The 25,009-nt window shown below is 37.1% G+C and overlaps 2 protein-coding genes across 2 annotated transcripts in view; one reads left to right on the top strand and one right to left on the bottom strand.

Moving 5' to 3' along the window:
* ABCE1 (ATP binding cassette subfamily E member 1) overlaps positions 1-11,623 on the bottom strand; it is a 28,721-nt gene extending 17,098 nt beyond the window's left edge. The window contains exons 1-8 of the mRNA XM_039224906.1: positions 11,477-11,623; positions 4,606-4,735; positions 3,218-3,303; positions 2,545-2,642; positions 1,439-1,556; positions 718-855; positions 498-567; positions 150-246 (exon numbers count right to left, since the gene is read on the bottom strand). Of these exons, the coding sequence (XP_039080837.1) occupies positions 150-246; positions 498-567; positions 718-855; positions 1,439-1,556; positions 2,545-2,642; positions 3,218-3,303; positions 4,606-4,708 (710 nt within the window). The 5' untranslated portion in view covers positions 4,709-4,735; positions 11,477-11,623. The remainder of the gene's footprint in view (positions 1-149; positions 247-497; positions 568-717; positions 856-1,438; positions 1,557-2,544; positions 2,643-3,217; positions 3,304-4,605; positions 4,736-11,476) is intronic.
* A 44-nt stretch (positions 11,624-11,667) lies between these two features.
* The window catches only part of ANAPC10 (anaphase promoting complex subunit 10), a 90,746-nt gene continuing 77,404 nt past the window's right edge, over positions 11,668-25,009 (top strand). The window contains exons 1-2 of the mRNA XM_039224907.1: positions 11,668-11,782; positions 14,999-15,125. Coding sequence (XP_039080838.1) covers positions 15,011-15,125 — 115 coding nt within the window. The 5' untranslated portion in view covers positions 11,668-11,782; positions 14,999-15,010. The remainder of the gene's footprint in view (positions 11,783-14,998; positions 15,126-25,009) is intronic.

A 25,009-nucleotide genomic window follows, 5' to 3' on the forward strand; every position in this document is an offset into this window, starting at 1 on the left:
TGCATAAATGCCTCAACATCTTACCTCTAAAGTAAACCTTAGATACTATTTCTGTTAACTTCTCTCAAAAGCACTGCCTTATTAGCAGTATTACAAATAAAAACTCTAAAATAAGGATTAAGACATACGTAATTTGCAAAGCAACCTACATATCAGCCTTCTGTATGCAAACGACAGCACAAGCAAACCTCTGCAACTCTCCTCCTGAAAGATCTTCAACATTTCGTTCTTTTAGATGGGTTAAATCTACAAAGAATATAGAGGCATTGTGTTCAATGTTGTAAGTGTTATTTTACCTCTTCTAGGCAAAACGTATATTGCACATCATTCTGGGTGTGAATGATATTTTGATATTTCAGTTGAAAATTGTTAATGTAAAAAGTGAATACAATTCCCAGAGATTTTCCCATGTATTTCGGTAATCAATATAAAAGGTATCTATCTACATGAGTTAAGTTCAGGGCCTATTAAAGCATGAACACAAAATAAACTCTTACCAAGCTGTTGACATACAATTGCTTGTGTCTTTGTTTCATCCTTTCGGTCCAAAATAGATCCCACTGTCCCCTGTCATACATAATATATCAGAAATAATTACTACTATTTTCCTTCAATATTAAAAAGTTATTAACAAAGCAAAACAAGTTTAGTTTAATACATATCTTATACCTCCACAGATATCTAAATTTCATAAATTCCTCCTAAAGAGCCACTGACCTTTGCAGCCTTGGGAATCTGGTCTACATACTGAGGTTTGATAATGGCTTTTAGGTCATCTTCTAGAATCTTGGTAAAGTAATTTTGCAATTCAGATCCACGGAAGTAAGTCAAAATTTCCTGCCAATCAGGTGGATCCTAGAAATATAATTATCTGAATTTAATAACACATAATAATGCAAAGAGGATGACTATCACACAGTTGACTTCTGAACAACATGGGTGAATTTTTTTTGATAAGTACCATAAATCTATTTTCTTTTTCTTATGACTTAATAACATCTTCTAGCTTACTTTACCATAAGATTATAGTACATAATACATATACAAAATATGTAACTGTTTAAGTTATTGGTGTAAGGCTTCTGGTCAACAAGTCTATTAATAATTAAGTTTTGGGGGAGTCAAAAGTCATGTACATATTTTCGACTGCATGGTGGTAGTGGGGTCACCACCCCAACCCTCAAATTGTTCAAGGGTCAACTGTACATCCAAGTAGAAGCCTTCTGACTTCTAAAACTTAACAGTTTAAGGAAGTTCAAATTTATCAGTTAAGTAGCATTAACAGATCTTAATTAAAAAGGAGTTTCATCTATATATTGTTTCTCAGCATTAATTAATGAATGATACTGAAAACAAGAACATTAAAAAATTATATACTCTCCTTCAAAGTCTCATAAAGCTGATCTAAGTATTCATTTTCATAAAGTAGTATACATACGTCATACTTTCCAAGGTTTGGCTTTTGTTTTCCTGCTAAAATTTTTAAAGCAGTTGACTTTCCAATTCCATTAGTTCCAACTAATCCTAAAACTTCACCTGGACGAGGGATAGGCAACCTGTCATAGGTATACAAAATGAATATATAAATTAAAAAAACTTGGACTTAGGTAGAAAAAGCTACATAATACCGAATCATGTGTTTTAATGCACTCCACACACATCCATTAATAAGCTAAAGATATATGCCAGATATTATTGGCTATTAGAAAAAAAAAACCAGCCAAAAGTAACTTAAATTGTTAATTGTTAGAAATGCATCCACGACCAATATTATTCCAAATTTCATTTTCAATTTTTATTCATGTCCATTCTAAAGTAATTCACCTTTACATATAAGGCTTAGTTTTAATGTATAACTAAATGCTCTGGTACAAAATTACATAGCAGGTGCAACCTCACACTGTCTTTTTTTTTTTTGTCCTGCCATTTACTTACAAGGAGAAAAGTGCCACATCAACCAGAAATACTCCACTTCATTCTCCCTGCTGCAGAAGGCTCTTTAAAGCTGGCAGGTTGAGAAATACCTTTTTATTAGTTAAATCTAGACTCTCAGATTCAAAAGATAAGTGTTCAGCAGATTAAAAACCTCAAAGCACTCCTCATGATTTAACAATATACGTTTAAATTTAGAGTACTGTAGAGGAGATCAATAGATGAATAAAATAGAAAACAAGTTCCTTAAGAGTTATGTTAGGGATGTGAGTATTATTAACGATAGTAATTATCAATCTCACTATTATATATCAGAATCATCTGGAAGCTTTTTTCAACTTACTGAGGTCTAGATTCAATACCTAGAGATATGATGTAATTCAAATGGGCTGAAACCTAGGCATTAGTTTTTAAAAAAAAAAAAAATTAAGTAATTCTAAATGTTAGCCAGAATGAAACACTGACATATACAGTATAATTCTGTATATTATAATTTTTGCATTTCTCTTTAGTGGATGGTTAATACTTGTTCCTATTTTTATCTTTCTCTGAAATTCCAAATGTATTTTACCCATGATCGAAGTAAAGAGGAGTGCTGACTTGAAAATATACCTGTGAAGTTTGAAGGCATTGGCACAATATCGATGTGTTGTTTCTTTTTCCAAGTTACTTGGTAAATTGACAATTGATAAGGCGCCAAAGGGACATTTCTGTTATTTAAAGTAAAGAATTTTGAGTTAATTTCTAGAAATGTACAGAAGACTAAAATGTATAGATTAAGATTTTATAAATAATCTTCAAAATGTGGGAATTTATGGGTGCCTGACTGATTCAGTCAGAAGAGCATGTGACTCTTGTTCTCAGGGTTGAGTTTGAGCCCCACATTGGGTGTAGAGATTACAAAAAACAAAACAAAACAAAAAACCCCAAATGTGGGACTTTCACAAGATATAAAGGCTGCCTCTTTAAAAATAGTTATAATGGGGATGCTCGGGTGGCTCAGGCGGATGAGTGTCCGACTCTTGATTTTGGCTCAGGTTATGATCCAGGTTTGTGGGACTGAGCCCCATGTTGGGCTCTGTGCTGAGTGTGAAGCCTGCTTGAGAGTCTGTCTCTCTCTTTCCTATCTCTCTCTCTCCCTTTGTCCCTCTCTCTCCTGCTTGTGCTTTCTCTCTCTAAAAAAATAAAAATAAAATATTAAAAAACACCCCAGTTATAACATTCAGAATTTTCTGACCTCTTTTTCAGTTTACAAATTTGGTCCAATAAATAAAATATCACTTACCTTAATACAAATACCACAACCAATACAAAGGGTTTCAGAAATCCATGCTATTTTGCTCTGGGGTGTAACCTCTATGCATAATTTTCCTGGCAAAAGGAAAGAGAGAATGAAGTCATTTTCCCTGCCATTCTAATTTTCTAAACATTGTTATTTTAGGTGATTCTGGTTCCAAATCTCCATATAGAAGCTGATTTTCAAAAACAAAGGCCACACAAAGAAATACATTTGAGATAATATCCTAAAAACAAAACAAAACAAAACAGTGCTGTGTGGGAATTAATTATAACTAATATATATTAATTTACTATTGATGAAGAAAATATGCTTATAAAACCTAAAAGTCTTATCTTGTTATTTTTTTGAAAGTTTATTCATTTAAGTAATCTCTGCTCCTCATGTAGGGCTTGAACTCATGACCCTGAGATCAAGAATCACATGCTCTCCTGACTGAATCAGCCAGATGCTCCTAAAACAGTTTGATTTTTAAGCTGACTGTCCCTCAATACTTAAGTCACAAAATATGCCTTGTAAATGGTAATGTACACCAGAAAAAGGAATATAATATGTTAACTAAACAAGTAAAGTTCCAAAAAGGTATGTAGTCATCCAATAAGCACAAGAAATTAAACTTGGCATTACAGATATTAATAATGGAATTTATAAATAGCAAGGCAGACTATAATAGATGACATCTAAAGTTTCTTTTAAGATTCAAAAGTACACCTCACTAGTACAGTTAAAGTAATATTTACTTTAACAGAGTCCTCAAAGACTACCAATAATTCTGAATTGTTTTAAATGTATTTAATTTTTAATATTAATTTTGAAAATATAGCAAAACCTCATGAATTAGTCATTCTTATTAAGCTATTTATTCTTGCTTTTTAAAATGAGAATACTAGGGGCGCATGGGTGGCTCAGTTGGTTAAGTGTCCGACTTCAGCTCAGGTCATGATCTCACGGTTCGTGGGTCTGAGCCCTGTGTCGGGCTCTGTGCTGACAGCTAGCTCAAAGCCTGGAGCCTGCTTCAGATTCTTTGTCTCCCTCTCTCTGATCCTCCCCTGCTCACGCTGTCTGTCTCTCTCTCTCTCTCTCAGAAATAAATATTTAAAAAAATTAAAATGAGAATACTATCAAAACCAAAATATGCTGGTAGTCCTTTCTCCATGACTTAAAGTAATTAAAGAACTTTTGTAGAACAGCACCAATTTCAGGAACAAACTGATTTTATAGTCCATGAACTTTAAAAAATTTAGAACAAAGTCTGGTCTTATTTTTAGAGTTTAAAGAAACTAATAGGAGAAAAGTATATGCCGAGAGAACTATGAAGCCAATTTATTTCTTTTAAAACCTTTTCTTATCTTTAAATGATCCAAAGAACTGCTTACCCATTCGAACCACAGGGCAACTCTTTTTGCACTCTTGCCGACATTTCTTAGGTTTACATTTGTCATGGTTGACAATAGCAATTCTCGTTAATTTATCTGCCATAATTCTAAGTAAGAATATCCAGCTCTTCTGTTAAAGAAAAGTTAACAAAATTATGGTACAGTCAATGCAATTAGTTAAAGAGAAATGAATCATAAGCATAAAACTTGGAGAACATAAAGTATCACTATATTCAAATATGACTATCTAGAACTACTAAAAAAAACCTAGCGAAAGCAATGAAATGATTTAGTAACATTGAGAAAACAAAATTTTACACACACTGCTAATCAGAAGATTTATATAAAGAAAGAAAAAGCGCACTGGTCACAAGAAAGAAAAGATCTAGGAATCATCTTACAAAATATATACATGTGAGAAAACTTTCAAACCAACTGAAAAACATAAAAGACTTGAACAAATAGAATGACATACTGTTTAACAATATAGAATAGTCAATAACAGACATTTCAATTTTCCCCCAAATTACACAATTACTTCAATTTCAAGGGAAGAAAAAACAAAACAAAACATTAAAGCAGATGACCCAAACCAAAAACTCTTATGCAAAAAGAATGGCTTAGGAAAAAGAAAAAGAGCAAAGGGGATGGGGGAACCTATACTAGACAGATGGAAAAAAAATGATATAATGTGTCAGTAATTAATACTGACACCAGTGTAGTAGTACAGTCCAACAAAACAGGAAAGAGTTGATGTGAAAAACTAATGGTTATAATAAAGATGTTTACACCCTCTCTCAAATTAAGCATTACTTCATGTCTCATCTATCTATTAAGGATGATAATAACGGAAATGGGAAATTATTATGAAAGTTATGATCATGATGTTGATTAAGGGTAAAAGGTAAAAACTGCGTTTCTTTGGGAATTTGTAATATGGCCAAGATGAAATTTATGCTAATAGCATTAAAATGAAAAGACCAAGTAACCATACATACAGATTGTGCTCACTTTTAAAACTTTTATAAGTCTTGATATTTAACAGTACCACCAATTATGCAACAAAGCTCAAGGTGAACTTAAAAATCTTCTACAATATTGGGCTTAGTGACAGACATCAATTTTCTCAGAATGGTGATTAAAGTAAATAATTCTAAAAACTATCTTAAAACTTCAGGTTATTCCAGTATGTAATGGCAGAACCTGGAGCCAAAAGACTACCCATCAACAAAGACATTCTGATGGCCTTTTCTATCAAGGATTGTGTCAATTCTGATTTTGTTTTGACTGACTGCTTCCCCTTGTACACCTTTTTCTCACACCCTGCAATACCATTAGGTTTGGAGGGGGCTAGGAAAGAGATTGTGCTCAGTGCTCCTCCCAGACTATCTTATCTCTCCCTCCTCATTATAAAAAGTCAGCTTCTGCTTCTCAGATCATCCAACTGCTTTCATTTACTAACCATCAGATCACTCCCTCTCATCCTCTGAAGATTTCAGCCCCAGGCTAAATTTCACTCTTACAAATCCTGTCATAACTCTTGATTTCAATATGTTCATAGATGATCTATTAACAGCCTGTTCTCTTAGTCCAGTACCCTCTCTCCTCCAACGATCTGATCTTCTCTTTCATCATGTTCAACCCATCATTCCTTTGGTGAAATCTTTGACCTTATTATTAACAATGATTGCAATCCTTCTATAACCTTTAAATATTCCATTCTCCAATCACCACTCCTGTCTTTTCAGCTTACCCCTCTAGTACCCAACAATCCTTTGAACTCCCCCATTCCCTTGACCTACTATCATTATCTCTTTTTTTTTTTTTTGATAAGGAAACAATATATTTATTTATTTATTTTTTTTACAAATAGTTTATTGTCAAATTAGTTTCTACATAACACTCAGTGCTCATCCCCAAAGTGCCCTCCTTCATGCCCATCCCCCCCTCCCCCCCACATCCATCAGTCCTCAGTTTTTGTCAGCATTCAAGAGTCTCTCATGGTTTGCCTCTCTCCCTTTCCCCCACCATTTCCGCCCTTCTTCTCCCCCTTGGTCCTCCGTCAAGTTCCTCCTAATCCTCCTATACGTGCAAACATATGGTATTTGTCCTTCTCTGCCTGACTTATTTCGCTCAGCATAACACCCTCAAGGTCCATCCATGTTGCTACACATGGCCAGATTTCATTGTTTCTCATTGCCATGTAGTATTCCATTTTTTTTTTTTTTTTGATAAGGAATACTATCATTATCTCTTGATTCTATTGCATCACCACTGTCCCTCGGCTCTTCTATCTTCAATGTCCCTCTGTTCCCAGGTAAAATTCCACCGTCAATCATTTATATCCTAAACTATAATCCTGGTTACATACAACTCTTCACCTGCACACATAAAGCTGAAGATGCTAATGTCATCTCAAGTGAACCAGACAACCAGCAATCACATATATATTTCTATAGTGAAGTCCACTTGCACACTAAATGACATCTACTAAGGGGAATGTTCTAACAATTCTCTCCTGTACTTCATATCAATTATTACACTGGTTCATTCTCATCAGCATTCAAGCATTCTATTATCTGACCCCATCCTGACTCCACTGTTTTATTTCTCCTTCCACTTATTTATTTTTAATGTTTATTTAGAGAAAGAGAGTATCCCAAGCAGGTTCTGCGTTGTCAGCACAGAGTCTAATGCAAAGCTCGATCCCATGAACCTTGAGATCATGACTTGAGCCAAAATCAAGAGTAGGTAGGATGCTTAACCAGCTTAGGCCACACAGGCGCTTCCTCCTTCCTTTTATAGCAAGACTACTTGGAAGAGTTGTCTATAGTTAGGTTAGTGTTCCAAATTTCTGTGTATTTTCTCTGGACTCATTCCAGACTTTAGTGCCCATCATTCCACCAAAACAGTTTGTCAGTCATCACTGTTCTATACATGGGTAAAACAGATAGTTAACAGTTCTTAATTTACTAGAACAACCTATTGCATCTAACACAAAATATGACTTTTTCCTGCTAGATAGAAACCTTTTCTTAACTTAGTTCTGGGACACAGTACTGATCTGGTTTTCATCCTATTTTCCTGGTCACTATTCCTTATCTTCTAGGCTTCTGAAAGGTGAAGAGTGCTCTAATACTGTCACATTTTTTTAAATCTATATTTATTCTCTAAGGTGTTTTATTATAATCTCATGGCCTTAAATCCTATTTATATGCTGCTAAGTCCCAAATTTCTGTTATCTAGTCATGACACCCCTCCTAGCCCTAAACTTGTTTATCTACCTGACTACACAAAATCTCTCCCTGAAAGTCTAATATACATCTCCCAAACTAAACACCAGAAGTCCCAATCAAAATTTGCTTCTTTAGCAGTCTTGCCCATTGTTACATGGCAACTCTAGTCTTGTTTACTCAAGCCCAAATCCTTGAAGTTATATTTTACATGCCACAGCAGCAAATTTTGTCCATTTCACCTTCATGAATCTGGCCACTTCTCATCACTCTGGTCTATGCCATCATTATTTCTTACCTGCATTACTCTAATAGCTCCCTATCAGGGCTCTCTGCTTTACTCTTACCTACTTCTACTCCAACCCTTGACAGTTCCTTCTCATGACAGAAAAGTGAGCCTTTTATTTATTTATCCATCTTTTAAACATTTTTCATTTTTTGAGAGACAGAGTGAAAGCAGGGGAGGTACGGAGAGAGAGGGAGACACAGAATTCAAAGCAGGCTCCAAGCTCTGAGCTGTCAGCACAGAGCTCCAATGCAGGGCTTGAACCAAACTCAGGCCAAACAGACTGAACCACACAGGGGCTCCAGGGTGATCCTTTTAAAATGTAAGCCAGATGGTGTCACTCCTATTGCTTGAAGTCCTGCAATGGCTTCTCTACTCATTCTGAGTAAAAGCCAAAGTCCTTAAAATAACAAATGAGGTACTGATTACTCTGTAATACTTTCTGACCTCATCTCCAACTACTCTAGTTCTTGTTCATTTTGATCTAGCCACCTTGGCTCCTGTTCTTCTTAGAGCACATGTCAGACATGTTCTTGCTTCAGGGCCTTGCCCTTTCTATTCCCTCTGCCTGTAATGATATTTCCCCTAGGGCGTTACAAGGCTTACTACTTCAAATTTTTAATGTTTCTCAGTGAGCCTTCTCTAACTTATACTACCAAAAAATACACCCACTGTCTTGTCTTTTCCTTCCTGATTTGCTTTATTTTTCTCCTTAGCACTGTCTACTATACTGGACAATATATATTTCATACATATGTGTATATATGGTTTATGTGTGTACATATGTCTATATACATGTATTTATATACTCTCTCTCTACACACAGTATTTTTCCCTCCCCAAGTTAAAGGTACTCTATCATCAGGGCAGGCATTTCTTGTCTGCTCAGCCCAGTGGCTAAACCAATGTCCATCATATCATAAAAGCTCAAGTATTTCTGTTGAATAAATGAGAGAATTAATTTAAAAATAGTAAAATAGTTTTCCTATAGGTTACAGTGATTTCAGAAATACTGAAAATTACCAATATTTCATAGCAATAGCTATCCACTAAAGTATGTACTGAGAAAAAAAAAATCACCCAAAAGGAGACCAAGTGTTTATGTAATAAACAGAATGGTAATGGTTTACCCCTTTAAAAGCTGGTCCAGTTTTCATAAAGGCTAAAAGAGAAAAATCAAGTAACTTTTGAATTGCTATAAAAAGCTTTTATTCTAAGTGACAACTTCCTCAAAACTAAAGATTCTTTAGTTAGCTATTAAAATAAAGCTGGACACCGTACAATTACCTGATGAATGAATGACATGAAGTCCTTCTAAAGGATAAATCTTACATCACAAAATTGCTTACATTAACCTTTATTTCTGTCAACCTACTAAAGTGTTTCATTGATACTTCAAGCCTTTTTAAAAACTAAGTGAATATAAGAGATGACTTTTGTAGAAAAACAAAAACATACCAGATGATTAATAAGCAGATTTATGTAAGAAAGTGATAAATTATACTGCATTTACGAATAATAAAGGGGTGCCTAGGTGGCTCAGTGGGTTAAGCATCCGACTTCGGCTCAGGTCATGATCTCACAGTTCATGGGTTCGAGCCCCACATCAGGCTCTGTGCTGACAGCTCAGAGTTCCTGGAGCCTGCTTCAGATTCTGTGTCTCCTCTCTCTCTGTCTCTCAAAAATAAGTAAATGTTAAAACTTTTTAAAAAGAATAAGAAATACATTTTCTTTGTAAAACTGTTATTTATTTGAACTCTACTGATTAAATTTGTCTATTATTTTCAAGAATTGGGAAGGAGATATCCCTACTTTTTCAATGAGAATGATACAGCGCTGTAAAGCTTGGGCCAGAGGGAGACTTGAGTAACAGACTCCTGGAAACAAAGAGGAATATGAAGATATTTCAGATCTGAAGACAAACTGTTTTCAAAGTAGGTACTCTTAACAATGACCCTCAGTGTCATTCTTCCAGCTAGCAAGAAAAAAGGTAGTGAGGCATCAAGAAAAGCCTTTGCAGTCTAAGACCAAAATTATTGTAATACCATGTGAAAGCACTTAAAAGATTGCTCTTAACGAATGATGCTTGGTAACACATAAAATGTTCCAACTTAATGGTTATTGTGGGTTATTAGTCTTATAAAACATGTAAGTTGGGAGTGGTGCACAACTCTGATTTCAGAATCCTTCACTGAAGACATTTAGAAGGGACAACAAAATAATACTTCTTTTTTCCCCTCAGAAATTGTATTAAATGTTCTTCTGGAAAAAAAATCTTTTTATGGGGATAACAAGGTTTTTAACATGAAAAAACTACCCTCTTTGATACAAACTTTGGTTAATACTGACAAAGCACTGTTGTTAAGTAGCTGATATAGGAGGAGTATTCTCAGCCTATGAGACAAATGTACTGAGAAACGCAACACAAATGCCATTACCATAAATGCTTAGCTAGCAGTCACTGTGGAAGTGAAGGTAAACAAACAAAAATAAAACCCCCAAATAACCCCTCACATCTCTCCCCATTGTTTTGACAGTTATTTCTCACTGTTAGTAACTGCTATACACAAATAAAAGAGAAAACAGATTTATGTAGTTTACAGGATGTGGGAATAGGCTTTGGACTTCGTGTCTACAAGGTACGAACCAATGCGCTCCTGATCTCATGCAATTTAAGATATAAAGGAGGGGGAAGCAAGTCACTAAGAAGAAAGTACCAAGTGTTTTATATAAAGCGCATCCAAAAAGCTAAAGGCGTTCAACTGGGAGGCTACTTGGGATAACACGTTGCTCTATGAGAAAAGTAGAGCGACAACTGGCCATCGTTTCTATAAAGACGACAAAATGCTATGACTCATTCCATAATCACCAGAAAAGCCGAGGAAGAAAAGGCCACGACTTCCTATAATCAAATACGCACATGTGACAATATGTCCGTTTTACTATGTCAGGGTAAGGATGGGGGGCGGGGGAAGACGATGCTTTGAGTTCTGAAGTTGCCTTCTTCTCTGTAATAGGGCAAGAGCGAAGTAAAGGGGGAGTGGAGACGGTGGAGATTGTATCTCTGAAATGGCATCTAAGTCCATTCTCGAAGGCCCTGACGGGGGTGGCTGGCAACAGTGGCCAAGAGCCAGGTCAGCTGGAAGGGATGCGCGACGCGCCTCTAAGCCCTCCGCGGCGCCCGCGCTTCGGCGGTTCCAGCTGTCCCTCCCGAGCCGGCTGCCACGCGCCGTTGCCTCCTCTACTGCCGACACTAGAGGCCTCACCAAAGGCTCTCCTACAACGTCCCTACTGTCTTTACATCGTGGGAGACCACTGCTAACGGCCAAACCCTCCCGGGCTATTCAGGTACCTGGAGAAAACGATTCCCTTGCGGAGGACAGGTCAGAGTCCGAGTCAAGTTATTCCTTTCACTTCTCTCCCACACAGCGTGTTCCTACGGCCGCCGGCCAAAATGGCGGTGCTCAGCCACCGCCTCGCGCATGCCTTAGGGACGTAATGCGCGCGCGCGGCAGGGAGCGACGGGCGGAGTCCTGGCGTTGGGAGGGCCAGACGGCGAGAACTGACGTCATTGTTCTGCGACTCCAAATTAACGTCGCTGGGAAAGCCGGGTTGTCCTGAGTGGGAGTGGCACCGAGCTGCAGGGTATCCTGAAAAGGTAGGTTGCGGCAAGCCGGGTCTGCAAGCTGTAAGTGCGTGAACTTCCCTCCTCCACCCTGTCCTGGAGAATGGTTCTGTAGTAAGCAGATGCGTTCTCATCCCCATTCTCCGTCCCCTTTTCCGCTCGCGATCTCAAGGCCGCTGAAGAGCCCTTGCCCATTCCAGTGTTTTCAGTAGGGGTATCAAGCAGAGTCGACAGGGTCTGGCCCAGGTACTGCTGGCGGTGGCGTTCTCCCCTTGGCTTCAGCTTTTGAAAGAGTGGCCAGGAACCCAGGCTTTTCCGAGCTCTGTGTTTTTTCCACTTGGTGGCGTCCAGTATCAAATCAGACAGTTGAATTCTGCTCGTATGTAGCTATGGGCTTTTTTTTTTTTTTTTGACAATTTGACATTTTTGCATATTTGACAACGGCAGTACATTCAGCTGCAGTGCTAGTCACAGGTTTACTTGTCTCCTAGTCCTTACTTAAATTGAAGAAGGCAAATACTTTAGCTTAGGACTGCACCTATTCTTTCATCCATTTATTCATTGCTCAATTAGCAATTTACTTAGATAAACCTCAGGCCTTTCAGAATTTTACAGTCTGATGGCTCTACTATTATTTAATGAGCATCAAGCGCTGTGTTGAGATTAGGAAACAACTGAGATCTAAAAGGTTTCAAGGAGATGGAATACTGAACTATTGAGCCAGGTTTTTTTTTTTAAGTTTATTTATTTGTTTATTATTATTCTAACATTTTTCTTTTATCTTTTGAGAGACAGAGCATGACCAGGGAAGGGACAAAGACAGAGGGAGACACAGAATCTAAACCAGGCTCCAGGCCTGGGGCTGTCAGCTCAGAGGCCGACACGGGGCCTGAACCTATGAATCTGAGATCATGACCTGAGCTGAAGTCCAATGCTTAGCCGACTGAGCCACCCAAATGTCCTAAGTTTTATTTTATTTTATTTTATTTTTATTTTTGAGAAAGAGCGAGTGAGAGAGAGAGAGAATCCAAAGCAGGCTCCCTGCTGTCAGTGCAGAGGCTGACTCGGTTCACGATCTCATCAACAGTGAGATCCTGACCTGAGCTGAAATCAACAGTCAGTTACTTAACTGACTGAGCCACCCAGGCACCCTGGGCCAGGTTTATAATAGCATATATAATGATGTTCAGTATCTGTAGCTATGCACTATGTAAGCTGTCTTACATACTCACTATCAGAGATTTTTTCTTTAAAAACATTTTTTTAAATGTTTATATGTTTATTTTCAAGAGAGAGAGAGAGCAAGTACAGAAGGGGCACAGAGAGAGGGAGACAGAATCCCAAGAAGTTTCAGTGCTGTCAGCAGAGAGCCTGGCACAGTGCTTGAACCCACAAACTGTGAGATTATGACCTGAGCCAAAGCCAGGAGTCAGATGCTTAACCAACTGAGCCACCCAGGGGCCCCAGAGATTTTTTTTCATATGTGCATAGATTTACCAAGATTAACAAAAGATGAGAAAGTTGCAGTAAATTTTTGGGTTTAGAATAGGTCAGTTATTCATTTACACGCCTTGAAACCATTTTTCTGACATTATCTTTTATGGCAAGAGCACATATAAATGGAACTTTTGATAACTTAGGCAGAGAAGTGATTTTTCTCTGTTTCACTTAATGGATTATTTAAAGTGGAGACCAATATTTCATTGTGGTTTTGTTTGCATTTCTCTGACGATTAATGATGTTGAGTATCTTTTTGTGTATCTGTTGTGAGATATCACCTTATGTTTGTCTGAATGGCTAGAATCAAAAAGACAAGAAATAAGTGTTAACAAGGATGCTGGAGAAAAAGGAACCCTTGTGCATTGTTGGAAGGAATGTGAATTGGTGTAACCACTGTGGAAAACAGTATGGAGGTTCTTCAAAAAATTAAAAATAGAATTACCATATAATCCAGTAGTTCCACTACTAGGTAATTTACCCAAAGAAAATAAAAACACTAATTTGAAAGGATATATGCACCCCATTGTTCCTTGCAGCATTATTTACCATAGCCAAGATGTGGAAGCAACACAAGTGTCCATCAGTGGATAAATAGATAAGGAAAATGTAGTATATACAGACACACACACACACACACACACACACACACACACACACACAGATAGATAAATAGATAACGCACACATGATGAAATACTAGCCATAAAAAGGAATGTGGTCTTGCCATTTGCAACAACATGAATGGAGCTGGAGGGTATAAGGTTAAATGAAATAAGTCTTATAGAGAAAGACAAATACCATATGATTTCACTCATGTGAAATTTAAGAAACAAAACAGAAAATTAAACAGACTTAAATACGAGAACAATTGGTTGCTAGAGGGGAGGTGGATGGGAGGATGGGTGAGACATAAAGGGCATTAAGAGCATGGAGAAGTGTATAAAACTGTTGAATCCTTATGTGTACACCTGGAACCAATATGACACTGTATATTAATTATATTTTAATAAAAAGATAAATTATTAAAGCACATTTACATTCAATAAATAAATAAAAAATGGAAACCAATATTTACATATTCCTGGAATAAGGATATTTCAGTTTAACTTCTCTAAAGAAAAAAATTCATTTGAATTAAGAATTTTTACTCAGAGGGGTACCTGGCTGGCGTAGTTGGTGAAGCATGTGACACTTGATCTTGGGGTCGTGAGTTTGAGCCCAACATTGAGTGTAGAGAGTACTTAAAAATAAAACCTTTTAGAAAAAGAATTTTAGAGGTATAGAATTGTATAGCATTATAGAATTTTAGATCAAGCCAACCCCCTTTTACAGGTAAGGAAATAAAGCCCAGACCTGCCCGACATCTAGGCTAGTTAAAGGAGAGGCTCAAGTTAAAACTCTGATGCCCTTTTGACTATTATACTCAACTGTTTTGCATATCTTATAAATCATAATATGTTATATTTTAGAAACAAAAACTGAATTCCAATTTTTTAATCACAGTGATTGAGTTATGTTAACTTCATTTGAGAAATAGATGATTGTCTACGGCCATACCACCCTGAACGCACCCGATCTCGTCTGGTCTCAGAAGCTAAGCAGGGTCGGGCCTGGTTAGTACTTGGTTGGGAGAAACAGATGATTAATATCAAGAGTAGTGATCCATTTTGTTACTAAATTTTAATTTTTACTTTTTGTAGAAAGATGTTCAGGTCCTAGTATAATGTGGATATTCTTGTTTTCTTTGTAGAATATTTTTAAAATGACCACACCAAACAAGACACCTCCTGGTGCTGACCCTAAGCAGTTGGAAAGGACTGGAACAGTACGGGAAATTGGGTCACAAGCCGTTTGGTCACTCTCATCGTGCAAACCAGGTAAAACAAAACAAAGCAAAAACCAAAAAGTTGTTTGTTGTAACAACTTACAGTTTCCTTGTATACTGGGCTGACTTTAATATTCTTTTTTGTTTGGGTGGTTTATTTTAATTTTAAAATTTAAAATGAGTTTTCATTTGCTATATATCTCTTCTCAGTTGCTTTACTAATTCCACTTCAAGTTAACTGCATGTTTCATAAGGTCTCTTCTTTTATCCTCCTCTATCCCTGCAATGATTTAGTTATTTGGTGAGCATTTTCTTTGTTGGCTGTCTCTCTAGATGGGATAAGTGGGTGATAACATTTTTTGAATCATTGTTTATTTCTTAGGTAACTTTGTTTTACTTTTTTTTTTAAAGTGATTATGTTTTATTTTTTAATTTATTCATGAGAGAGAGAGAGACAGAGAGAGCATGAGCGAGCACACTTGAGTGGTGTGGGCAGAGAGAGAGGAAGAGAGAGAATCCACAGCAGGTGCTGCACCGTCAGCACAGAGCCTGATGGAGGGCTCAAATTCACAAACTGCTGAGATCATGACCTGAGCTGAAATCAGAAGTCAGATGCCCAACCAAGTGAGCCACCCAGGCACCCCTTTTTCTTTTAAAAAGTTTTATTTTTTATTTTACTCTTGATTGAGGTAGAATTTTTGGGTGGTGGCCCTTTTCTCAAAAATTTGAGGTATAATTTCATCATTTCTTTTTTGTTGCAAAGAAGAAGGCCTATACTTGTCTCTCTTTTTTTCTAAGTAACTTGTTCTTTCTTTTTTGAAGCATTTAAACTTTTCTATTCTTTTTTTTTTTTAATGTTTACTTATTTTTGAGAGAGAGCATGCGTGCACGAAGGTGAGTGAGGGGCAGAGAGAGAGGGAGACACAGAATTTGAAGCAGGCTCCAGGTTTTGAGCTGTCAGCACAGAGCCTCATGTGGGGCTCAAACCCATAAACTATGAGATCATGACCTGAGCCAAAGTCAGATCCTCAACCAACTGAGCCACCCAGGAGCCCCTAAACTTTTCTATCTTAAAGTTCAAGACTTTTGCCAGGATATGTCAGGATACATGTTTATGTTTTCTCATCTGTCTAACTTGTAATTTGATGCACATTTTCAATCTGTAGACTTAAGCTCAGAGAAAGTTTTTTAGCTTGAGGAACATTATAATTTTATTGGTTTAATAACATTTTCCAAAGTTTCCTTTGGAAATTTGCTATTTACACATAAGGACTACTGCACACCTGGAACTATATAGCAAGTGTATAATATTCCCAATCAAGCCTCTTGTTTCCTCTTAGGATTCCTTTCTCTCTCTCTTTGTAAGTAATTTTTGAGGTATAATTTATTTACAATAAAAGTTACCCTTTTTAGGTGTATAGTTGTATGAATTTTAACAAATTGATACAGTCATCACAATCAAATATAGAGTATTTCCATTATGCAAAGAAATTCCCTCATGCCCCTTTGTAGTCAGTCTTCTGTCCCCCTTCCCAGCTCCTGACAACCTTTGATCTGTTTGATCTCCTGACAATCCCTTTGGTTATGCCTTTCCCGGAATGCCATGTAAGTGTAATTACATTGTATGAAGCTTTTTGGGTCTGGCTTTTTCACTTAGCATTTGTGAGTTTTTCCATGCTGTTACATGTTATCAGTAGTTTGTTCCTTTTTATTGCTGATTACTGTATGCCACTGTATAGTTATATCATACTTTGTTGATCTATTCACCAGTTAGTGGACATTTAGGTTTGTGGTAGCCAGCTTCTAAAATGGTCCCAGTGATCCTTGTCTCCTGGTATTCATGCTTTCTGTTGACTTCTTCTGCAGTGTGTCAGGATTGGTCTCAGGAACTGATAGAATATGGCAGAGGTGACTTCTGAGATTAGGTTGAAAAAAGACATTGTGACTATGCCTCATTCTTGTTTTGGTCACTCACTCAGGAAAGTCAGCTGCCGTTTTGTGAGGAAAGAAGGGCCTGGTGAAGAGGTTTGTGTGGCAAGGAACCTTGGCCTCCTGACAGTAGCCAATGAGGAACTGAGGTTTCTTGTCAACAGCCATATGAGCAAACTCTCTTAGAATGGATCCTCCAGCCCCAGTCAAGATTTCAGATAATTCATTGGTTTAGATAAGTTGACTGTACACTTCTGAACATTCCTGAACCAAAGTGCTCAATCAAGTTCCTCCCAAATTTCTGTCTCATAGAAATTGTAAGTTTTAAGCTGCTAAGTTTTGGTGGTAATTGTTATGTAACAATAGTTAACTAAAATTACTCGTCATATTTGGTGATTATGGATAAGCTGCTATAAGCATTCATTACATGTTTTTGTGTGGATGTATGTTTCATTTTGGAGGGGTAAATTCTTAGGAGTAAAATCCTGTAGAATTTGTAGGGGTAGAATTTGTTTTTATTTCTTCCTTCCCAATCTATACCTTTTATTTCCTTTTCCTGTCTTACTGTGTTAGCTAAGGCTTCTCCTATAACATTGCATGGGAATGGTGAGAAGGGACATCCTTGTTTTATTTTTGATCTCAGTAAGGAAGCTCTTAGTTTCTCACCATTAAGTATGGTGTTAGCTGTTGGTTTTTTCATAGATACATAAAGTTGAGGAAGTTCCTTTGTATTCCTAGTTTGTTGGTAGATTTCATGTTGAATGGGTGTTGGATTTTGTCTGATGCTTTCTCTGTATCTGTTGATATGATCATATGTTTTTTTTTCCTTTAGCCTGTATGATGGATTACATTAATTGATTTTGGAATGTTGAACCAATTTTGCATGCATGGAATAAATCCCACTTAGTTGTGGTTTATAATTTTTTTTTTATACATGGTTTCCTCTTGCTAATATTTTCTTGAGGATTTTTGCATCTGTGTTTGTGAGAGATACTGTTCTTTAACTTTCTTTGAATGCCTTTGTCTGGTTTTGGTTTTTGGTAATGCTGCCTTCATAGAATGCATTAGGAAATATTTTCTCTGCTTCTGTTTTCTGGAAGAGATTGTAGAGAGTTGGTATTATTTCTTCTTTACATGTTTGATAGAAGTTACAAGTGAAACCACCTAGCCCTGGGGGCGCCTGGGTGGCTCAGTTGGTTAAATATCCAACTTTGGCTCAGGTCATGATCTCATGGTTCGTGGGTTCCAGCCCCGCGTCAGGCTCTGTGCTACACCTGTTCAGATGATCGATTTCTCCTTGTGAGACTTTTGTTAGATTGTCTCTTTCAAAGAAGTGGTCTGTTTTATTTAAGATTGTTCAAATTTGTGGGTATATAATTGCCTGTAATACTCTTAGTTTTCTTTTTGTAATCCATGTGATTAGTAGGCATGACTCCTCTTTTGTTAATGATACCGGTAATTTGTGTCTTCTCTCTTTTTTTCTTGCTTAGCCTGGCTGGAGGTTTATTGATTTTATTGACCTTTCAAAGAACCAGCGTGTGGTTTCAGTGAATTTTTCCTCTATTATGTTACCTGTTTTCAGTTTCATTGGTTTCTGCTCTGATTGCTATTATTTCTTCTGCTTATTTGGGTTTAATTTGCTTTTCTTTTTCTTGGTTTTTAAGGTAAAAAGTAATATTACTGATTCTAAATCTCTCTTCTAATGTACATACTTGATGCTATAAATTTCTCTGTAAGCACTGCTCTTACTGCATTCTATAATTTTTTGGTTAAGTTTTATTTTCATTTGCATTCCATTTCAAATATTTCAGTTTCTTTTGATACTTCTTCCTTGATTCCTAAGTTGTTCAATCTCCAAATATTTTGGAATTTTCCAGAGTTCTCTGTTAGTGATTTCTAGTTTAATTTTGTTGTGGCTTGAGAGCCTATTTGTATGATCTATTCTTTAAAATTTTTATGTATAGTTTATAGGCCAGAATGTGGTCCATCTTTGTGAATGCTATACATGAGCATGACCAGAATTGTGTATTCTTGAGAAGCTTTCATATTCTGTTGCCACCTGATAAACTAATCAATAAGTGTCAATTTGATCAAGCAGATTGATGGTGCTATTCAGTTCAGCTATATCCTTACTGATTTTCTGCCTGATGGATAAAGGCTAAGATTCGGAATTTAAAATTTTTTAGGTGTCTTTGTTTTAGTTTTCCTTGTTATTTTTGGGTTTCCCTAGAGACTCATTAAATGGAGTCTAAGCTCATAATTCTTTGAATTGTAACCTCCTGATATTATATAGGAGCCCTGTTGATATGATGGTCAGTTGTAGGGGGAACAGAAATGTTCAATAGTCCTGTGACTAGATCTTAGTCTTTTGTAGGTCTGTGTCCATGGCTCTGACCTTTACGAGTGCTTCTCAGCTTTCCCTACCCCTCATTTATGTGGGAGACTGGAAAGCTACAGGAGTCTGGAGTTGGGTATTTTTCTTCCCCTGTGTCAGTTAGGCTCTGATAAAACTCATGTTGGTTGGACTCTAAAACAGTTTTCCTAGAAGACAGATCTTTGTTAAGGAGAGCAGAATGCTCTGGGTGTATTTCACAGTGGTTATTACTTTCCCCCTACTTCTGCAGGAAGTACTGGAGAATTTTCTTTGATCTTTACCTTGAAGGGGCCCTAGTGGGGCTCCTAGAGGTAAAATTCATGAAAAGGTGGAGCTCTTCGCAAGGCTGGGCTTCTAGGAGTTTTTAATCTCTCAACCTAGTCCACACTTAGTTGCCAGCAATTTAGTCAGTTACTCTTTAAGTTTTCCAACCAGTTGCTTACTGGAGCAGCATTTGCGTCTTCTGGTAAGCTGGGATTCTCTGTGATTTTTTAGTTTCCTGGGTGGTGGTTTGCCCTGTGACCTCAATTCTCTTTTGGACCTAAGAAGTATTATTGATTTTCAGTAGGTTTGGCTTCTTTTCATTGTTATTATGAGGATGAGAGTGACATTTCCAAGCTCTTTACATTTCAGATGGGAAGCAGATGTTTTTTCTTTTCCTTTTAAACTATTTAAATATTTATATTTATACTTATATTTATTTATATTTGTATTTGAAGTGGATTTCTTATAGACAGCACTGGGTCTTGGCTTTTAATTTATTTAAACCTGTGCACTGTCAGTGTAGATTCTGATGTGGGCCTTGATCTCATAAACCATGAGATGCTGACCTGAGCTGAAATCAAGAGTCAGATGATTAACTGACTGAGCCACCCAGGCACCCCTTGGTTTTTAATTTAATCTGATATTCTTCATCTTTTCATTGTGAGTCATTTATTGTTTATTATTTATTTGTGATTTTTCATTAATTATTGATGTAATTAGATTAAAACTACTATCTTGGAATGTTTCTTTTTCTTTTATCCTACTGATGTTTTTTTTTCCTCTTATTTTTCTATCTGTCTTTGGATAAATTCACTATTTTTTTATAATTCTGTGTTATCTCCACTATTAAGATATTGGTTATACATCCTTTTTGATATTTTTGAGTGGTTGTCCTAAGGATTTTTTTGTTTTTTTGTTTTTAATTTTTTTAAATCTTTATTTTTAAGAGAGAGAGAGAGGCAGTAGAGGAAGGGCAGAGAGAGACGGAGACACAGAATCCGAAGCAGGCTCCAAGCTCGTGAGCTTTTAGCACAGAGCCTGATGCAGGGCTCAGACTCATGGGCCATGAGATCATGACCTGAGCTGAAGTCAGACGCTTAACCCACTGAGCCACCCAGGCGCCCCTGCCCTAAGGATTTCAATATATATCTCTAATCATCACAGTTTACCTTCATAGTAGTATAACACCATAGGTATGATATATGAATCCTTCAACAGGATACTTCTAATTTCTACCCCTAATCCTTTATGCCATCTTTGTCATACATTTGACTTTTGCATATTTTAAACTGCTGAATATATTGTTGCTATTTTTGTTTTAAAAGCTAAATTATAGTTTGAACCATTTAAAAATAAAAAATACTTTTTAAAAAAGTTTTTCAGTTTTTGGAATTTAACTTCTTTGAATAGATCCAAGTTTTCTGTCTAGTATCATTTTCCTCTTAACCTGAAGAACTTTCTTTAATTTATTTATGTATTGCAGGTCTGCTAGGAATGTTTGGTTGAAAAAATTTTCATTCTGGTTTTAGTATTGTGGTATATATTCCCTGCATGGAATTCGAGGTTGGCAAATTTTTCATTTTACCTCTTTAAAGATGTCATTCCATTATTTTCTGGCTTGCAGAGTTTCTGAAGAGAAATCTGCTCTGGTTAATGTAGCTTTTTTCCTTGTTGCCTTTAAGATTTTATCTTTGATTTTCAGTAGAATGAATATGATGTGTCATTGTGTGTGTGTGTGTGTGTGTGTGTGTGTGCATGTGCGCATGTGTGTGTTCTGTTTGAGTTTCACTGAGATTCTTGTATCTTCTAGTTTGATGTCTTGCGTTATTTTATGAAAATTCATGGCCATTTTTTCTTTCAGTATTTCTTTCGACCCATTCCTTCTCTGTTGCCCTTCTGTGAGTCCAGTTATACATATGCTAGACCATTTGATTTTTCTAGAACATTTGTTATTGTCCCATAGCTTTTAGGTACTTCCCCCCCCCCTTTTTTTTTTCTCATTTTGTTTTTCTCTGGATATTTTTTTATTGATCTAGCTTCAAGTCTACTGTTTCTTTTTTTTGGCTTTGTTGAGTTTTATCTCTGATATGGTGGTTTTTTTCATTTATAGCTTTTCCATTTGACTCTCTCTCTCTTTTTTTTTAATATTTTATTTTTAAGCTGTCTCCAACAAACGTGGGGCTTGAACTCACAACTCTGAGATCAAGAGTCCCATGCTTCACTGACTGAGCCAGCCAGCTAACCCTCCATTTGACTCCTGAGAAATTTTTAATCTCAGTTGAAATTCCCTATTTGTTTGAACATTTCATCCACCTTTCCCCCTAGATTCTTGAATATGTTAATCATAGTTATTTGAAGTCTCTGTCCGGTAGTTCAACATTTGGGTCATCTCTGAGTGTATTTCTATTGATCATTTTGCCTTTTGATAATATTTGTTTTTCTTGGATGTTTGAGTGTCCTAATCTTCTGTAGAATGCTAAATATCATGTTAGTAGATAACTGAGTGAAATGGTAGTTACACTTTGAATTGGATACCTCTTTTCTGCTGTCAGTCCTTTATTGTGGGGGTTGAGTTAGTTAGGAATTGACCTGGTTTTTTGTTTGTTTTATTTTCTTTCGTGTGGTTACCTTCAGTACCTCACAGGGTTCATATTCCTCTAAATATGCCTGGTGCTTATGGTGGTGGGGTTGCCAGACGATGGTTTTTTTTGTTGTTGTTGTTGTTTTAATTTAAATTCCAGTTGGTTAACGTGTAGTGTAATAGTAGTTTTAGGAGTACAATATAGCAATTCAACACTTCCATGTATCACCCAGCGCTCATCACAACAAGTACACTCCTTAATCCCCATCTGGTAACTATCAGTTTGTTCTTTATAGTTAAGAACCTGTTTCTTGGTTTGCCTCTCTCTTTTTTCCCCCTTTGCCTGTTTTTATTGTTTCTTAAATTCCACATATGAGTGAAATCATATGGTATTTGTCTTTTTCTGACTGACTTATTTTGCTTAGCATAATACTCTCTAGCTCCATTCATGTCATTGCAAATGGCAAGATTTCATTCTTTTTAATGGCTGAGTAATATTCCATTCTGTGTGTATATGTGTGTGTGTGTGTATGTATGTATATGTATATGCCACATCTTTTTCCATTTATCACTTGATGGACACTTGGGCTGCTTCCATAATTTGGCTATTGTAGATAATGCTGCTATAAATATCAGTGTGCATGTATTCCTCTGAATTAGTATTTTTGTATTCTTTGGGTAAGTACCTAGTAATGCAATTTCTAGATCAAAGTGTAGTTCCACTTTTAACTTTTTGAGGAACCTCCATACTGTTTCCCAGAGTGGCTGTATGTGTTTGTATTCCTAACAGCAGTGCAAAAGGGTTCCCCTTTCTCCACATCCTTGCCAACATCTGTCATTTCTTCTGCTGTTGATTTTAGTCATTTTGACAGGTGATATCTCATTGTAGTTTTGATTTGTATTTCCCTGATGATCGGTGATGCTGAACAACTTTTCATATGTCTCTTGGCCATCTGGATGTCTTCTGCTCATTTTTAATGAGATTACTCACTTTTGGGGTGTTGAGTTTTACAAGTTCTTTCTCTTTTAAGTTTTTATTTATTTACTTTGACGGAGAGAGAGAGCAGGTGAGCAGGAGAGGGGCAGAGAGGGAGGGAAAGAGAATTATAAGCAGACTCTGCACTGCCAGCACAAAGCCCAGAGCGAGGCTTGAACCCACGAACCGTGAGATCATGACCTGAGCTGAAACCAAGAGTCAGGTGCTTAACCAAATCAGCCACCCTGGCCCCCCTACAAGTTCTTTATATATTTTAGATACTAACCCTTTACCAGGTATGTCATTTGCAAATATATTCCTCCATTCCATCAGTTGCCTTTTAGTTTTGTTGACGGTTTTCTTCACTGTGCAGAAGCTTTTTATTTTGATGAAGTCCCAATAATTTATTTATGCTTTTGTTTCTCTTGTCTCAGGAGACATATCTAGGAAGAAGTTGTTATGGCTGATGTCAAAGAGGTTACTGCCTGTATTCTCCAACCAGAGGAGCTTTTTGGTTTTGTTGTTGTTTGTTTGTTTGTTTGTTTGTTTTTTGGTTTTCTAAGTAGGCTCCATGTTCACTGTGGGGCTTAAACTCAGGATCCTGAGATTAAGAGTCATGCATTCTACCGACCAGGCCAGCCAGGTACCCCATGTTTTAAAATGTATTTTATTTTACTTTTCTATTTTAAGTAGGGTCCATGCCCACCATGGGGCTTGAACTCATGATCGTGGGATCAAGAGTTGCAAGCTCTACTGACTAAGCCAGCCAGGTGTCCACCCCCATCCCCCAAGAGGAGTTTTTTTTTTTTTTAATTATTTTTTTAAATGTTTTGTTTATTTCTGAGAGAGAAAGAGAGAGAGAGAGAGACGGAGAGGGAGAGGGAGAGGGAGCAGGGGAGGTTCAGAGAGAGAGGGAGACACAGAATCTGAAGACAGGCTTCAGGCTCTGAGCTAGCTGTCAGCACAGAGCCCAACGCAGGGCTCGAACCCACGAACCATGAAAGCATGAACTGAGCTGAAGTCGGATGCTTAACTGACTGAGCCACCCAGGTGCCCCAAGAGTAGTTTTTTAATGTTCTTCCTCCACTTTCAGTTTTCAGCTATCTTTGTACCTCTCTGCTTCAGAGTGTGTCTCTCCATGCTCTTTCCCTGCCTTCAGCAGTAGAATGCTATGCCATGTTACTCAGTGTAGAGGATGAGAGTTAGGACTTCTCTGTTTTCCTGGTCCAGCTTCAATCTTAGACGTCCCTTATGTGCCTGGCCTCCAACATAGAACTTTCTCAGCATTTTGGTCCTTCCTACATATGATAGCCAACCTCTGCCTTGTATCTGTGGCTGGTCTTTTGTGGGAGAGTTTTCTGCCCTACCCCCAGAGGAAGGACTGTTCCTTGCTTCTACTCCAGGTATAGAGGGTTTTTTCTTTTAATCTTCTCCCAGCAAGAATGGGTCTATATCTATCCTGGAGTCAGTAGGTTTGATGCTCATTCATTAGCAGCTTAAGTCCTTTGTTTTGTTGGAGAGAAGGATTTGGCAAGGAGGGTGGTGCTTTTTGCTTTTCCTGCAGTGGTGGTCAGTTCCCTTCTTCATGCAACCATTGAAGTAGCCTTTCTAGTCTCCTGCTCTCCTCCCAAATCTTTTTCTCATTTATATGTGGTAAAGGCCCTTGGAAAAGAGTCTGAGCGTCAGTGTGAGTTCACTTTATATTTGGGACTACCAAGATTGCTGTATTTTTATGCCAGCCCACACTTGGCCTTTAGCAGTTTGTTAAAGTTCTGCCTGATGTCTTATGTGCTTATTTGGTCATTGTTCCAT

Source organism: Hyaena hyaena, unplaced genomic scaffold, assembly GCF_003009895.1.
Source record: "Hyaena hyaena isolate Hyena2069 unplaced genomic scaffold, ASM300989v1 scaffold_1809, whole genome shotgun sequence".
Lineage (NCBI taxonomy): Eukaryota > Metazoa > Chordata > Mammalia > Carnivora > Hyaenidae > Hyaena > Hyaena hyaena.